This window comes from Chelonoidis abingdonii, chromosome 1, assembly GCF_003597395.2.
Source record: "Chelonoidis abingdonii isolate Lonesome George chromosome 1, CheloAbing_2.0, whole genome shotgun sequence".
In the NCBI taxonomy this organism is placed as follows: Eukaryota; Metazoa; Chordata; order Testudines; family Testudinidae; genus Chelonoidis; species Chelonoidis abingdonii.
Window position 1 is genome coordinate 247,014,783 of NC_133769.1, and position 18,029 is coordinate 247,032,811.

General features: G+C 37.5%; 1 protein-coding gene across 4 annotated transcripts in view; it reads left to right on the forward strand.

Moving 5' to 3' along the window:
• Positions 1–18,029, forward strand: part of HERC2 (HECT and RLD domain containing E3 ubiquitin protein ligase 2) — a 203,732-nt gene that overhangs the window by 31,268 nt on the left and 154,435 nt on the right. For 2 of the 4 annotated variants that reach the window (XM_075060860.1, XM_075060864.1), the window contains exons 5-10: positions 9,563–9,782; positions 12,128–12,228; positions 12,565–12,721; positions 15,800–15,910; positions 16,830–17,001; positions 17,696–17,869. In XM_075060860.1, the coding sequence (XP_074916961.1) occupies positions 9,563–9,782; positions 12,128–12,228; positions 12,565–12,721; positions 15,800–15,910; positions 16,830–17,001; positions 17,696–17,869 (935 nt within the window). The remainder of the gene's footprint in view (positions 1–9,562; positions 9,783–12,127; positions 12,229–12,564; positions 12,722–15,799; positions 15,911–16,829; positions 17,002–17,695; positions 17,870–18,029) is intronic. The other 2 variants (XM_075060863.1, XM_075060861.1) reach the window with 2 other exon arrangements.

Here is an 18,029-nt window from a genome sequence, read left to right on the forward strand (position 1 = left end):
AAGACCCTACAGAAATGGGAGAAACTGACTACATTTTCAAATAGCTAGCCTTTGACCACACAAAGTTGTCAAGTGCACAGGCACCCAAACTGAAAAGTAAACTTTTTTTTCCCTCTGTGATATTTTATAGTGGTTATGGCACTAGCTTAGGACTTTGGAATTTAATTCCCTGCTCTGCCACAAACTTCCTGATAACCTTGGACAAGGCATGCAGTGCCTCAGTTCCTCATCTGTAAAATGGGGATAATAGTACTTAACAATTGCAAAGTGCTTTGAAATCTAGTAATGAAATTTCTTATTTAAGAAATAAGTGGTATTCTGTGCAACGGTAGCCAAAATTTCAGATTGTGAGACTTCTTTTTAAGTTGTCTTTTTTTTTTCAACTGCTAATATGTGTGGGAAATTTGGAGTTCGGAGCCTGTTTCAAGCATGGAGATATTTAACAATTTGTTATTAAAGAGGGGTTTAAAGTCAGTCTCTTCACCTTTCACAAAATCAATCAAGTTTACTGTATTGTCAGTGAGCTTTGCCAATAGTTACACTCAGTTTTACGATGCAGCATTTACATTATAAAACCATTTGTAAGCATTTACAACGGGTGCAATAATATAGCCCCCTCCCCCAATCCTGCCAAAGATGTGCACAGGTAGATCCCGTGAACCCGTGCAAAGCCAGTCAGTGCTGATGCAGGGGACTGCCTGTATATGTAACTTCCGAGGACTGAGACCATATTTACTAAGAGTATAGATAGAAAATGCCTTTCTATGAATGTCTTAGGGGAGTAGTGCTCTTAGCTTCGATCTTACTGGCACAGGCCTGAGTAGGGGAGAAACAGTTTGTGCCTGTTTGTCATTTACATTAAAGCTCTTTACTTTGTCAGAACAGCAGGTAAATTAGAATGAGCCCTTTTTTGTCAGGTTTTTGGGGCAGCAATGATAGATACATATTCATACAGAACAATGAGGCCCTTCTGATTAGGGCTTTTGGTTGTTACTATAGTATAAATCTTAGACATTTGTGGTAATGACATGCAGATTTGACTACTCAGTGGCTTCTTACTCTGTTTTCATTTTACATTCAGTCCATACTAATCTAAGTGTGAGAGAAGAGCATTTCAAGCTTCCTTTTGCCTTGCTTTCCCTGGAAAAATCCTAATTTTATTGTTTACTAACCCACCCTAATTTTTGTATTGTTTCTCCTTAACCTTAGCTTTCATTTATTTTCCAAATTACACTTTTTTTTTGTGATGTTGAGGTTCCATTGATGCAAAGGTGTGTGTATATATAAGTGCAGCTTCTCTCTTTCCTGGATATGAAATAGGAAAATAACATGCTCTACAGTGACACAAAACCTCTTTTGGGTTGGAGAAGTAGCCTTTTAATCTTGTATTGCTTTATTTTTACATAGTCCTCTTTCTTTCTTGGTTCCCTTCCTTTTCTTCAGTCTATTTTGTACCAGAGCGTGGTGATGGCGGTGTCCCCTTAGTGGTAACATTAATCTGCAGAGTCTTGCAGAGCTGTTAGTTATTAAAGGAGTTGGAAAAACTACAGTGGTTATAGTGCCTTAAAGTAACTAAATGAATCCTGAATAAGGGCTCGGCTATGCTTGCAGATGTAGGGCGCTTTGAGTTAAACCAGCCTTCATAGAGTGCAGTAGGAAAAGCGCTGCAGTCCAGACTGACAGCTTCAAGCGCACTAGCATAGCCACATTTGCAGCACTTGCAGTGGCAGTGGGAGTGATGCATGATGGGATAGCTGCCCATAATGCAAGTGACTCCAACATGCTTTTCAAATGGGGTGGGGGGGGAGTGTGACAAGGAGTGTGTTGTGTGTTTGTAGGGGGAGAGAGAGTGGGTTTTTGGGGGGCTGAGAGCATGTCAGTTTTCTGTCCTGTAAGTTCAGACAGCAGCAGACCCCCGCCCCTTTCTTTCACACACAGCATTCCACACTAATGGTTGCTTTGTCTCAGCCGGCTGTCAGAAACAGAGCTTTCAAACGGCATATCCACCTTCCTACAACGAGCTTAAAACAATGAGAAGAGTGGCCACTTGACTTAAGGGGATTATGGAACCTTTCCGGAGGCTGATCAGAGTGCAGTAATGCAACACCTCGTCCTCACTGGTGCTGTGGCGCTCCAGTGGGGGTGCAGCAAACGTTATTCCACTCGCCGAGGTGGAGTACCAGCAGTGCTGTAGCCGTGGAGTCAGAGCGCTCTACGTGCCTTGCCAGTGTGGCTGGGTAGTGAGCTAGTGCGCCCAGGGCTCCTTTATTGCACTGTATCTTGCAGGTGTAGCCAAGCCCTAAGAATACATAAAATACACTGAAAAATGCATTTTCTAAACAATTTTTTAGAAATACTGTCAGTTTTCAGAGTTTCTATCCAGCAAATGATGGTAGTCTCTGAATTCATTTAGAGACTTTATATGGTCTTAACTCCCAATTCATGTATCTAACCTAAACTTTAACTTAAATTGCCCAGCTGCCTACACAGTGACGCTTACAAGAGTGTGTCTGTGTTTAATAAACTTTTTAGCACACTTGATGTATATTAGCCTATTGCTAACTTGCTGTTCTTAAATGGATGTAATGAACAGAGTACAGTATCTGCAGTTTTTTGCCCTCTGCTTGTCCTTGTCTTCGTAAGGATATTTATATTTTAATTTTAGAAAAATGTGACGAAGAGCTGGGTAGTCAAATTAATCACACTGTTTACCTTCAAACCTGTTTTCAGGTACTTACATAATACTTGAATAATAATGTGTTTATATAGCTCATTACTGTTCTAAGTCCAAAAGTGCAACTTTTCTCCTGAAGTTAAATGCTATTTCAATTTGTAGAAAAAAGCATAAAGCATGGTTTAAGAAAAAGGTTGAAGAAATAAAGCTACAGTCAGTAAGCTAAACTAAGCTATTTTTATTTGCTTTAAATGCAGTTCTCGTTCCGTACATTTACTTGATGCTATCTCACCATCAGTCAGTGTTTTCTCTTTAAAAAAAAAAAAAAAAAAAAAAAAAAAAGCAAAAATTTTGATACAACACTTATACATGTAAAAGCTTAGCTATAAAAGTCAGGAAGAAAGCCCCTAATTCAGTCACGTTGCATTTTATTAAAGCATGAAATGCTACATATACACAAGGATGGAATTACTTTATTCCAGTTCCATTCACTTTTTGAAATCAGATGTATAGTTCACATTTTGAATGATTTGAAGCAGAAATACTACTTTTCTATTTGACTTTATTTTTTTTAACATCCTTCAGTAGCATAAAATAGAAAAGGTAGGAATAAGTAGCATATTACCTTTAAATCGGGGGTCGGCAACCATTCAGAAGTGGTGTGCCGAGTCTTCATTTATTCACTCTAATTCAAGGTTTCGCGTGCCAGTAATACATTTTAACGTTTTTAGAAGGTCTCTTTCTATAACTCTATAATATATAATTAAACTATTGTTGTATGTAAAGTAAATAAGGTTTTTAAAATGTTTAAGAAGCTTCATTTAAAATTAAATTAAAATGCAGAGCCCCCAAGACTGGTGGCCAGGACCCGGGTAGCGTGAGTGCCACTGAAAATCAGCTCGTGTGCCGCCTTCGGCACTCGTGCCTTAGGTTGCCTACCACTGCTTTTAAATGAACAAGAAGTGTATAAATAAAATAAAACTGATAACTTCCATGTGTAGTCAAAACTGGTTTGTACCAGCAGTGACTTAATAAGTCAAGTGTTTGTAAGCCATTGTTTTTTACACAAGACTGCAGGGGATTTAAGGTGTATGGGGACAAGTTAGCTGTTTTTGGTACTAATGTGTCTTGTTTTCTGGTACTGCTAGTAAAGCTAATTGCATCAGGAAGCCACTTTAGAGGCAGTGCCCACTGGGGAAGATGAGAATTACCAGGATGGATTCAGTGAGATATTGTAGATACACATTATAGCAACAGTTTTCAAATCTTTCTGGATTATGAGGAAAATTTCCTGGAAGTTCCATGCTTTATGGGTTGTTAGTGCTGAGTCAATGGACTAAGTCGAATACGTTATCTACATACAAAATAGTTACAAAAAAAATCTGTAATTGAATAATATATCCTTTTATAATCACCTTAAAATTTATAGTAAAAAGGATAATTAATAGGAAAAATATTGCTCCCTTAATATTCCTTTAGGAGAATGAATTTTGTTAGGCTACGAATGAGTAGAAGGATGAAGGTCTGTGAATGCCTACTCTTTCCTTTCCTTTCCTTTCCTTTCCTTTCCTCACTTACACCCTTACCCCCTGAAGCAAACAAAAACACCCTTCCATATTATTGTGGGAAACTAATGCCTTACAGTCCACTTTATCTTAATGGATGACCATTGCTCAGTGTTTCTGAAGAAGTTAAAAGAAAATGTTCTGTGGAAAATGTTCATGTTAACAAGACTTGTCTTATTTAAACATTTAATCCCCTTTATATCTCAAAACAACTGGTATCCAATTAACTGTCCAGTTTTTCTTGAATTCCAGTAAGGCAAACTCAGCCATTACCTATAAGAATGGAAAATCCAAAGCTGGGTTACCCTTAAGAAAAAATGTCCCTGTTCTATTTAATTTAAGCTTGTCATTTAATATGTGTTTGCAAGTGTAGTCATGTGTTGCTATGTTCTTAAAATAGATCTTTGCCAAGGATTGTTTGATCTTCTTTTGGATACGTATAGGTTGAAATGTACCCCTGTCATATACGCTGTAGGTTCCTTTGCTAAACTTGGCAATTCAACAGAAGTTCTCAAACCTCTTCATATCAGACTAGAGACGATCTCATGGTCTACCCGACTGCCCATTCAGAATTGCACAACATGTTCATAACTGCTTATATGAAAAAGTACCGTTGGAAAGCCATTTAATGTTTTGGCAGTCTTTTAAAATCAATAAAGCCATTGGAAATGAGGAGCATGTACCCTTGAAAAACAGCCATCTATCTGCAGACAATCGACAAGTGTTCCATTGACCACAGTTTGAGAACTTAACTCTTCAGGCTACCATTGTATCTCTCACCTTGCTTGTAGTAGTCTAGTTAAGTAGCACAGCTCCAGGATTTGTGAAATATTTGCAGAAGTAAAATGTACCAGAGCGGTTTCTGTATCATGGTCTTGTATGTTTGTGTAGTAACTTTTTGTTTAATCTTCCCTTTCATTCAACATAAATTCTTTGTTCTTCTCAGCTGAAATTGAATCATATGTTACTCTTAATACAGTATATTTAGTTCTTCAACAGTAATATTGTACAGGTTGATATTTAGACTTGAAATAATTTGGTAATATTAAAATTAATTGCCACTTCCCTGATCATATCCATAATATATTTAAATCTTTCTGATGATGAATGCAAGTCACTTAAATGGGAACTGCAGAATAAGTGGAAGATTACACATACATATTTTTACCCATTTCTAATTCTGAAAAAAAAATACGCTCTTATTAAAACAGAGATAATCACTATTTCCCTCAGTTCTAACATACCTGAACTTTCTGCAGTCTCTGTCAGAATGACACTACATTTACCGTTAGCAGTCTAAAATATCTGTTCCAGTCTTTGCTTCAATTTTCATTGCTTTCAAAACTGCTGTTGGACCTGAAATACTTCATGCATAATCTCTGTTTGAAGGTGATTTTTTCTGTAGAAGGCTTCTACAAAATTGAAGCCTTATGAGGCTATGGAAGTATAGTATCATGGGAAGAAATAAATTTTTCTTAAAATCTGTATTTTAACTCATATGGATTTACTTTAAAGATCTTGAATCTCAGTGAGGTCAAATGCCTTTAAGTTAACTTTCTATAAAATAGAATAGAACCTTCACGGTACTTAAAACCTAGACTGGTAACAGTTTTTGCCTAATTAGTTGCTGGCTGTTATCAAAATATCTCAGTATCTGATTTTTTTTTTTTTTTTTTTTGTACATATAGGTTATACCCTGTATGTAGTGCTTTAACATTTAGGAACTAACAGTTGCCATTGTAGTAACAATAGCCTGCATGTACACGATGGGCACCTTGAGAGTAGCACGGCTCTTCCTACCATAGTTGCACCTTTAGTCACAGTTTTTGTGTAGTCATGAGTATTCCAGATTTAGAGTGCTAACTGCAGTAAAGGCTACTTAGGGTTAAATCTGGCTTTGTAAAGTGTTTTTTAAGAGAAACTGCCCCTGTGATACTTGTTGTGGTGGGATCTAGTCTTCCTGGTGATTGGGGAACAGAAGTGATCTCCAGCTTGCCTCTGTGGTCACTTCCATGAATTTATCACTGTCTATACTTTTATTGTTTTTGTGTGTCATTTGGAATAGACTTTTTTCCTCTGACAATTTATATCTATTTTTTGCTCTTGGAGGTTACTTTAAGGGCTGCCCCAATTTCATAATTCTTAACAATTGACAAAAATTAAATAATGACCCATTAATGGAATATTACTTTGTAGACCTGCTGAATCCACCACTAGATGCCATATTTGTATAATCCTATGTCCTGGGTCAAGAATCATACATACAGTCCCTAAGAATATGGCAGAGGGGACAGGCTTCAGAAGTGCTTAGCACTTATATTGAAAGAATAAACGTATTTTCCAAAATGTAGGAGTCATTTACTGATGCTTACAAGGAAATCTAAATGAGTTCCCTTCCATGTTGTATCACAACCAGAGCTCCTTTGAGCATGTGCTTTATTCTTCTTCCATAACCATTAAAGGAAGAGTAAGTGGGTTGTAGTTAAAAGTATATGGGAAAGTTAGGTCAGGTCATGATTAAATTTGCATATTTAAATCAGCTGTCAAAAAGGCCACAGTTAATAAAATCATCTTAGTAAAATGCAGAAGTGTTATTCTTGGATGGCTATTTTTAATTCACTGCTGCATCTCTGAGTTGGCCTTTGGAAGCTGATAGGATTTTCTGTTGGGGAGGGTAAGGAGAATACTGATTTTTACCTCCTCAGATTGTTTACGGGAGGCAGCAAGTAAAGCTGACATGCTAATCTCACAAGAAGTTCTGTTATGATACTCTGAAATACAGAAGGCCATGCACTAGAAGATGTTCCCTCTTTGTTTTTGTTTACAAAATAAAGGTTGGGATGCTATGGTTACATCAGTAAGTAGCCAGGCGCACAGTCTGTGCATCTCACTTCACAATATTTTTACACTTTGTGTTTTGCAGCAGCTTTTGTTTTTGTTTTCTTGATTAATGTAGAAGTTTCACATCTTGTAAATCGCCTGCGATATATGGTATATTTCATGGAAGAAAATTTGTACAGCACATTTCTAAGGGGACATTTAAGGAGGCTTGAGTTGCATAATGGTTAGTATTTAGAGAAGATGGGGGTATTTTCTCTTATTTTTCTTTAGTTGTAAGATCTAATTATAGGTGAATATAATTCAGGTTGTTGCTGGTTTTTTGATCTACTTATAATTTTAATAAGGTATTAAAGATGCCAGGATCCAGGGCTAGGAGCATTTTCATGTCTAAATAATGAAGATGAATACATGCAAAATACTTTTTATTGGGGGGGGGGGGGCAGAGTGAGGGAATTGAATGTACACGCAATGAAAAGGAAAAACCTGAATAGGTAATACTGAAAATGACGTTGGGGTGATAGTGGACAGAAAATTAGACATGAATTTGCAATGTGATATGGCTGCAGAAATGATCATTTGAATTTGCTTCTACATGTGCAAAGACATCTCACAAAAGAGACGCAGAACATAAAATGTACTGTATTGCAAAGACCTGAATTTACAGGGGGATGATACCGAGTGTCATGTAACTGTTATGACTGTAATGTGAGGGGTGTGCTAGATGTATATTGGAAAAGGGCAACAAAAATAATTAGGGGTATGGAATGGCTTCTGTATGAGGAGAGATTAATAAAACTGGAACTTTTCAGCTTGGAAAAGACACGATTAAGGGGGGATATGATAGAGGTCTATAAAATCATGACTGATGTGGTGCAAGTAAATAAGGAAGTGTGTGTTACTCCTCATAACAAGAACTAGGGGTCACTAAATTAATAGGCAGCAGATTTAAAACAAACAAAAGAAATTATTTCTTCACACAATGCACAGTCAGCCTGTGGAACTCTTTGCCAGAGGATGTTATAAAGGCCAAGAACTATAACAGGGTTCAAAAAAGAACTAGATATGTTCCTTGAGGATAGGTCCACTGATGACTAATAGCCAGGATGGGCAGGAATGGTGTCCCTAGCTCTGTTTGCCAGAAGCTGGGAATGGGCGAAAATGGTGGATCACTTGATTACCTGTTTTTGTTCATTCCCTCTGGGGCGTTTGGCATTGGCCACTGTTGGAAGACAGGATACTGGGCTAGATAGATCTTTGGTTTGACCCAGTAAAGCCGTTCTTATGAATGTTTTGTGGAATGGGGTTCCCCAAACTGCAGATGTAGTTCTGTTAGCACTGTTGTTCACTGCTGTTCACAAACACCATTGCACTGTGGGTGAGGAGTTCTTCTGTGTCATAAGCTGGATTCAAATACTCATAAATTTGTTAAATCAAAATACTTACATTTGTTACTATGAGCTAGGTAATTGGCCAGGCTGGAGAATATTAAGGGTGCTGTAATTTAGTGAAAAGCAGTGTGAGATGGCCTTTAGTGATCAGACAGTTGATAGAAAGGAAGCCTGCTAAGAAACTTTTTATAACCTTTACTGAAATTTGCATAGTAATTAAGCATGCTCATACTTATATTTAAAATATATTTACAGTATGCATGTTCCTTTCCCCTTCTCCCTTGTGATTAGATTGTGAGCTCCTTGAGCCATTGACCTTGCCTTTTCTGTTTGGACAGCTCCGAACTCTTTGTGAGTGATACCTCGCAGCACACATTCAGTCTTTAAACATGTTTTGTTTGGAAGTGTTCTCAAGATATGCTTTAATTTCTAACACTTGTTTTGTAAGCTCAGCAGTCCTTGGCAGTGATCCTGAAGCTTTTGAGAGTTGCTTTATAAATACTAAGAAACATAAGATAATGTATATCAGCACATAAAATGCAAGCAACAGACCTTATATAAGGCTGTTGGCTGCATGTAAAAGTACTATCCACAAGGCCTGCTAGATAGAAATTTGCTAAGTGGTTTATTTAGAACACTTACATACTTTATACTACATATTGAGACTACATTAATGAACTATTAAGATTCACATTCATTCACACGTTAAAAAATAGTTTTCCATAATAACCTTATCTTTGCTCTTCTACATATCTGTTACTGAAGTGTGTGTATGTGAGAAGACAAATGAGTTTTATGGAGTAAAGTCAGATTTAGCTGTAAAAATAGTAATAGTATATTCTTAGAATAAACTTGCATAGGGCACAGGACCTACTTTAAACAGTGCTGGTTTTTGCATTTTTTTTTTTTTTTTTTTTTTTTTTAAATTGCAAACTGAAAAATAGTTGTCTTTGTCGTACTAACTTTTGAGATTTAGAATACTTGGTCGCCTGAGATTGTTCAGTTTACCTGTTCTCATATTTGTGAACTCGGTTACGTGTTGCGTTCATCTTGCTGTCTCACAGTAGTAATACTTTCTACCGTGTTTCTTTTAGATGTGAATGAGTTGAAAGAGTGCCTGTATGTGCTGGTGAAGGAACAGCAAGTTCTGGCCACACAAACTGCCACGACAACTCTTTCAGCTCTGCGGCTGAAGCAGAGGCTGGTTGTCCTGGAACGATATTTCATTGCATTGAACAGAACTGTTCTTCAGGAGAACGTCAAGGTTAAGTGGAAAAGCAGTAGTATTCCTCTGCCTGCTGCGGACAAGAAAAGGTAACGAGACCAGGACAAGCAGGTTGCTCTGGTGCGAGATCAATTTAAAACAGATGTTAGTCATCTTTTTGTGACTTCACAAAGGTCTCCCACATTAGAACTGGTTTATTTTTCCCTCTGGACTTACATTCAATACCTCTGGTGCTTGTATTATCTCTGAGGCAGTGGCTTTGGTCCTTGGTTGACACTGAAATATTGCCTCATGTTTCCATTACACCATGTTCCTATGGCAGAAACTTCCTCTAAGCTGTAATGCTATTTTCGCCAAGATGTTTCTTATATGTCATTCTAGCTAGCTATGGTGAGGCCTGCGTCAGAATTTATGTCAAGAGAGATCATATGACTGTAATGACATTAGTGGCTGTGTTGTTAGAATATACTTACATACACAGGGCACAGGACACATTTTAAACACTGCTGAAAAGTAGTTTTCCTTGTCATGCATTATCTTGATACGGGCAAAAAATGTTAAAAGGGAGTATCTGCAGATATGGCAAAGAAAACAATAACTGAACAAGAAATAGTGGGTAGATATAAATGTACATAAATTCTCAATATGCTTCTCCATTTGTAAGTTTTTGTACTTACAATGCAGTTACTTTCCTGCTGTAAATAAACTTGCTAATTCTAGTTCACAGACAAGGTGTAAGTGAAGGGAAGGGGCATGCTGTATTTGATCAAGAGTGTGAGGCAGTTCAAGTTGAAATCCATTTGTTAGTGCTGAAAGCCTTTGTTTGATTAATTTCTTTACTTCTCTGCAAGAATGTCTTTAAAGGAAAGAGTACTTATGAGTGATCTAGCAATGATGATGCGCCAATGTCTGGCTGTTTCTATTCCTTGAAGAAACCTTTTGGCCTCAGACATAACTTAAGTAGATCAAAACTTTTTTTAAAAAAATCATGCTGTTGAAATTTCAGTATAAAAAAATTAACCTTTTTATTGGGGCAGCAAACCAAAGCAGTCCAAATCCCTGATGTGCAACCAAAAGCAAGGACAAGATTGTCATTCTTTCTAAGAGAAACAGTGGGGTAGGGGAGGTTGCTCATTCAGCAAGTAGAAGGTGAAACTTCTTTATTTTAATGTGATTTCACAAATAAAAATGAAAAGGTTAGTGAATGCTATTAAGAAAAATTAAATGTATGCTGCCTCTTTCTGCAGCCCATTATTGAACTTGCAAATAAAAGCATTGTTAATATGACCCTCATTGAAAAAGTTAATTGGAAAAGAGATTACAAAACTGTTAGAGCTTAGCATCAATAATTTGAGGGAGAGACTCCCTAGGAGAAATTGCTGTTGGGTACAGATTAACCCAGGTGTATCAGAGCCAGGTTGAATACAGTGCTGGACAGAAGATATCCCAGATGCAACATCATAGCTGCAGCCCTGAACATGACTGCAGGAGGACCGTTGAAAAGCATGTGCTGTTGTAGAAAGCTTATTTTAATAGCTGTCTTTCAGTGGCATTCTTAAGGTGTGAACAGTCATGTCAAAATATGTACGAATCCTGGTATTAAAAGTGTAAGACAAAAGTTACAGCTGGGTTTGCGAGAAAACAAAAACTGTTTGGAAAATAGGTTGAAGCAAACTATAAATGCAACACCATACACTTAACAGAAATATATGATTGTGTACATAGAATTACAAAAGCACTAAGGGATATTTAACACATTAAAATATTTTAATCTGTAATGCTCTAAGGATTTAAAAATGAACATATACAATTTTTACTTACTTTTCATCATTTATGCTGTTACCTTTATTGAATTCACTGGGATAATAACCCTAGTCACTTTCATTTATTGTATCAATTTCAACTTGTAGCTCTCTTGCACGAGTACAGTAGTGTTGAGCTGCTGATTTTTATAAAAAGAACCAAAACACTTCAATATTTTTATTCATAGTGGCTTTTGAAAATCACCTTGATAATAAGAGCCCACATTTGGAGCCTAAGCGAAATTTTTTTGAAAGATGTTTTGTCATAGAACATACCAGCTCTGAGGAAATCTTCAGAATAAGGACAGTTTCACATGACTGGAGTCTTCTCACTAGCTGGTTAACACTAACTCTACATTGGACACAGAACTAACAAATACAGCTTTTTTAGCCTCAGTTTTCTGTAAGGAGGCCTAAAACTAGAGCTTTCTTATCAACAGTAGTGGTAAGATTTAGGAATAGGCAATACACGAGATATCAGTCTTGCTTCTGACTTATTTTAAACCAAGGTTCTTGGTGGATGGGGTTGATCTTTTTGGACAATGGAAACGAATCTTGGCTGTTAACATTTAAGAGCATTAACTTTCTCTCTCCAAGAAAGGATTTTGAATTTTTTAATTTTCTTGTCTTACTCCCAGACCTGTAGGCAAAGGTGTAGAAGGACTTGCCCGAGTGGGATCCAGAGCAGCACTTTCATTTGCATTTGCATTCCTTCGCAGAGCTTGGAGGTCAGGTAAAGTCCATTTTGCAATCTTATATTTACCTTATTTTGTATAATTACGTGCACAAACTAGGTTTAAAAGAACATTCTTAAGGTCACAAAGCTGAGCCAGAGAGAGATTGAGGTAAAAAGTCGATTAATGTTGGGTGCTCAATTTGAGACATCTAGGACCTGATTTTTAGAGTATTTAGCATTATGCAGCACTTCATATGTGCAGGGGATAGATCCTATTTAATTCAGTTGCAATTATGAGTAGTCAGCACTTCTGCAAATCAGGCTCCAGGGTCTCGAGTCAGCACTCAGAATATGAAGAACACCCAATTAATAACTGGTTATCTTGGCTGGTAGGTGAGGATGCAGACCTTTGCAGTGAATTGTTACAGGAATCTCTTGATGCACTACGAGCACTACCAGAAGCATCCCTTTTTGATGAAGGGACTGTATCATCTGTATGGTTGGAAGTTGTGGAGAGAGCTACTAAATTCCTAAGGTCTGTTGTGACTGGGTAAGTGGTTTTTTGGTTGGTTTGTTTGAATTGGCATTGAAAATGCTGATGGCTAAGCAAAAATAGTTTCTGGTAAATTGAGCGCTACATAGAGTAGTTTCCTTTTCTGATAACAAGTTGTAGACAGACAGACATGCTGTGTGCGTGCGTGTGCGTGCGTGTGTGTGGAGAGAGAGAATGAATGTACCACTTGCTTGATGTGGGCTGTCTCTCTAGAGTATCGCTATCTCAAAATGAGCTTGTTTTGGATAATTTATAATCCAAAAGAAAATTGCTCAGATGTACTGTGCTTAGGTAACTTAAATGGACTATGTTTAATGTTCAGACTTGGCATAGATATATAATCTTTAATGAGATGTTATGTAAAAGTGAATGAGAATTGCATACTGAACAATATATTCTTTTTCGTTTAAATTGTACAAAAATATTGAGTTTAAATTGCACTTGAACACATATTCAAATGAACACACATGATCCAGTTTGTGTCTTAATTTTATAGAAAATTTTGCAATGGGAAAGCAATGTTAATGCAAAACTAATACTACAGACCTGGACTAAAAACTTCTGCCAATACAGCTGTGTCGCTCAGGACTGGGATCCACACAGTAGGTGTGTGACAGGTCTCTGAAAAGGGCCGTATTTTTGGAGTTGAATGTATCCGACATATACGCACCCACATCATATATAATCTGAAAGTTTTTTATGTATGTTTAGAAGAGGTATGATGTGGCACTGTCAAGTGGTTCTGTAAAGCTGTGGGTGAGGTGAAACAGTGGTACCCAAAGTGAGAGAGAGTTTTTTTGCACAGTTCCAGAAACACTGCAACATGATTGCAACTACAGTTTTTTCTGTTTAAATTAATTTCAACACCTTAACATGGTGGTTATTGGTCAAAGCTACCAAACAGCAATGTATTCAGAGTTGTACTGGCTTTGCATGGGCATGTTTTTTCCCAGAAACGAAGCTGTTTCGCATGTGGCAGAAATGATGAATATCACATTTTGCAATATTCTAACATGAAATGTTTTTACATCGCGCATTCTCCTGGGCACATCCCACTGAGAAGAGGCTCTAAGGCCGACCCAGGACATGTTGGAGGGATTATATCTCCTGGTTGGCCTGGGAACACTGCAGAATCCCCCAGGAGGAGCAGAGGAAAAGGGGGTCTGGTCCTCTGACTCTGTGTGCTACCACGGCGACCCTCACTAGGAAAAGCGGCATAAAGGAAAATAGATATTTTTATTTATCAAAGTATTTCACAAGAGATAATAGTTTTCTGTATTTGCAATTGAAATTGGCTGAGCAGATCTGTCTCCCTGAAGGCTGTGCACCAGTAGCAGTAGATTGCAGGCCCATAGTTTACACTGCATAGTGGGTAGATACAAATGTACATGAATTCGTAATGCTTCTCCATAGTTTTGCCTTATAGAAGGTTTTAATTCGTAAATTCCCTATGCTTGCATTATTAACTTTTGAAATGTTCTAGAAACTGTCTTTTTAATTCAGTGACACGCACAGGTCGGCATTAGTGTTAGAGATGAGAATACACAGCTTCATATTATGAATATGGAAAAACTATGAGAGAAAGAAGTAGCCTAACAAGAAATAGTGAAGATTAAGTCCACAAACAAGTCCTTGCCTATGCATTGAAGAGAGATGAAGAGCATGTTACAGCTCTTACCAACCATGTCATCAACAATATGACAAACCCATTTGACCCTGAATCGCATGCTGAGGTGCTTATCAACATATCTGTTGGACTACATGTAATGTCAGATGTATAGAAGTCTCTGCTGAAAATAAAAGATGTTTATGAAGAACAAATGAAGAAATTTGTGAGAGGCGCACTTGATGTTTCAATGTCAACTGTTCTTAGTCACCCAATAAGACTTGTGCTGCCTGTGTCCCTCTTTCATGTTGATGGAATAATGAGAAGAACAGAAACTGAACGAGGGCATCAGTGGGAAACTCCATCTGAAAGAATCCGTTAGCTAAGAGTGTGCAACAAAGAACCTCCAGTGTATATATAGAATGCCATGGCTGTCATACAAATGATGGCTGGAGACGCATTCCACACATTCGGTGAATTGGCTGCTGACTCTTTGAGGCAGGTCCCCAAAGATTTGAAAAGCTAATTCGTTAATCAAAGTTTTTGACAGATATGACAATAGTAACTCTGAAAACTGCGGAAAAAGAGTGCTGGGCAGGGCTGTCCCTAGGGGCAGCAGGGCCTGGGGCGGAAGTGACAGATTCATCTTTTCTGGGATCGACCTCACAGGCCAATTGCACCAGCGTATGGGGTGCCCCAAAGCGCGGGGCCCGGAGCGGTTGCCCTGATTTGCCCTACCCAAGAGATGACTCTGGATACGGGAAATATCAGGTGATTGGTGGAGGCCCTGTGCTTCTGTGGAAGAAGTTTCTATACATGGCATCCAATAAGCAATCACTTGTAAAATTCTTCTGTGAATATATGGTTCAAAATGCAACATAAGCAGTGCTTCTTTCTTTAAGGCTTTTCAAATGGTGAAGGAGCAAAGTGCATCACCAGTAGAAGTGTTAAGTCCAAGACTTGTGCAGCACTCAAGAGGAAGTGGACCTAAGGATGCTTCTGGATGCTGTATGTGCCAGTATGGCTTTTGGGTCTCTTGTCAAATGGAATCGTAGTAATTAGGTCACCTGGTACAGATGTTTTTGGTCTTCGCTGTTCAATATTTTCCAAAAATGGAACACACACATAACAGTGATTGAAACAGGCACCATTATCAGCACAGCTGAAAAATATCGCTTCTGAAATACGCAAGGGAGTTGAGGATGATTATTTATTTTAAAAACAAACCTCTGCACCTCGCTGAGAGAGAGTCAGTACTTTATGCTTCATCTTCTGTGTATTTTTCTGCATAATCTTTGTCCCAGAAGCTTATAATCATCCTATAAGTGTTGATATCTAGCACCTTGTAGATACTATAGTTGTGCAGATATGGTTTGTTTTTTCCCAGTGGTTTCTTTCTCATGTAATGTGTTAATACTGTAAACATTAATTTCTGCATCTTCAAGTATTTTTTTTGTTTTTTTAAATAGTGATGTACATGGAGCTCCAAGTTCCAAAGGGCCAGCAAACATTCCATTACAAGACCAGCACTTGGCACTTGCTATATTGTTAGAGTTGGCAGTGCAGAGGGGCACACTAAGGTGAGAAACGTAGCACTTTTCTGCTCTCAAACAAGAGTATCTATTAAAATGTTCTGAGCAATTCTGGATGTCTAGTTTGCATTAGTTCAGTGTTAACATTTTGATGCAACACCTATGGGGTCCTCTCCATAATGATTAGAGGTGAAATCCTAGCCCCAGTGAAGTCAATAGGAAACTCTCATTGATGTCAGTGGGGCCAGGATTTAACCATAATTTCCTATCATGAAGGGTAATGATGAAGGATGAAAGATATATAGAAAATTAGGGAATGCTAAGCCCTCATGCTTCAGGGTCCAAGCCAATGTAACTGATGGGGATTAGAAGGAAGCATATTTTAGTAAGCAGTCTATTACATAATTTTCTGCTAGAAGACTTCTTCCATATTTCTGTGAATCATCAGGATCTGTCAATGATGTAGCTAAAATGTTGCAAAAAAGGAGATGAAGGCACATTAAAACTATCTTGAAATACATTTTTGTGGACATTTGGTCCAGATCTTCATTTGGTATAAGTGGTATAGTTCCACTGAAGTAAATGGGGCTGTGTTGATTTATACCAGTGAAGAATACTTTTAGTCTGTTCTTACAAAGTTTATCTATAACCACAACTTTTAAACAGATTGCTCAGTTTTCTAATAACTATTGAATAATCAAAGCTAAAACTTGAACACATACCAAAACTAAAACAAATCCCAAAATTTCAAAAACTGTACTTCACTTTGACACTTTTGTTTGGGGGACCCCCCTCCCCCCCCAAACTAAGCAAAACTTTTAAGTGAGCTAACTTTGAGTGGATTCTGCCTAATACCCTCACACACATACTACTAAACATGCACATCTTCTAAAATTTGATTTAATGTAGAACTTCAAATAACTTCTGTAGGAGTGCTTACAACAGGATGGTAAACTTACTCTTTCAGCCAAATGTTGTCTGCTGTTATGTTGCTGCTTCAACTCTGGGATAATGGAACAAGGGAGACAGATAATGAGCGATCTGCACAAGGAACAAGTGCACCCCTTCTGCCTTTGCTGCAAAGGTTTCAGAGCATAATCTGTAATAAAGACATACCTAGCGCCGAGGGTGAGATTCAGGTATATGTGTGTGGTTTATTTATGAGGTATATTCTATCCACTATCCAATTATTTGTGTCATGTTGCTTAGCAATCAAGTATAGATGCTCATTGTTGCTCTTCTAAAGTTTGTAACTCCACTTTTGTAGTAGTGATTTACACATCAAGATACATATACAACTGTTGTATTACAGTGTATACATTTTGCATTTTCTCAGGATGGCTGATTAGAAGTTTGCAGTATGTTTATATAAATATTGCATTTTAGATTTTGTTGTAGAAATAATTTTTATGTGGTACTACAACTCCGTGTGGCTTAATTTTCTTGAACATTTAACTTTTCTCATTAATATGATTGAAACATCATTACATTCTTAAATTTTATTGTAAAATACAGAATAGCACAATTGATACAAAGGTAGCATCAATTTCTGTTACTGAAATAGTGGCTTACTCAGTGCTAATTTAACAATGTATTTCTCAGTGTATATATATAATTGAAATTATTGCTTGCATGAGGAAGGACTGTTATATACAGATGCTGAGTCCCTTATTAACTTCAATAGGAATTACAGATGCTGAGTATCCACAAAATGCCATATCTGTATCTAGAGAAATAAGGGAAAAGAATGTATCAGGCGTGTAAAAAGTACTCTGAATATTTTCCTGTTTTTAACTTTCTTTTATTTTTACTTGCTTTTCTTTGCTTTCTTAGATGCTGTCCTACTCCCTGAGTCCCAATGAGAGTTTCCTGAGGTACCTGACTCTACCACAGGACAACGAGCTAGCAATTGATCTGCGACAAACGGCAGTTGTGATCATGGCCCACTTAGATCGCCTGGCCACTCCATGTATGCCTCCGCAATGTAGCTCTCCTACATCTCATAAGGTAATCTCATATAATCTCAAATAAAAGGATTCTGTTTGTAGATGGACAGTTAGTTTACTCTTTAAACTATTGAGAGACCATTCAATGATTTTAATAAATCATCAGTTTACTTATAAAGAGAAGTTTAACTGTTGGTTTTAAAATATTTTCATATAGAGTG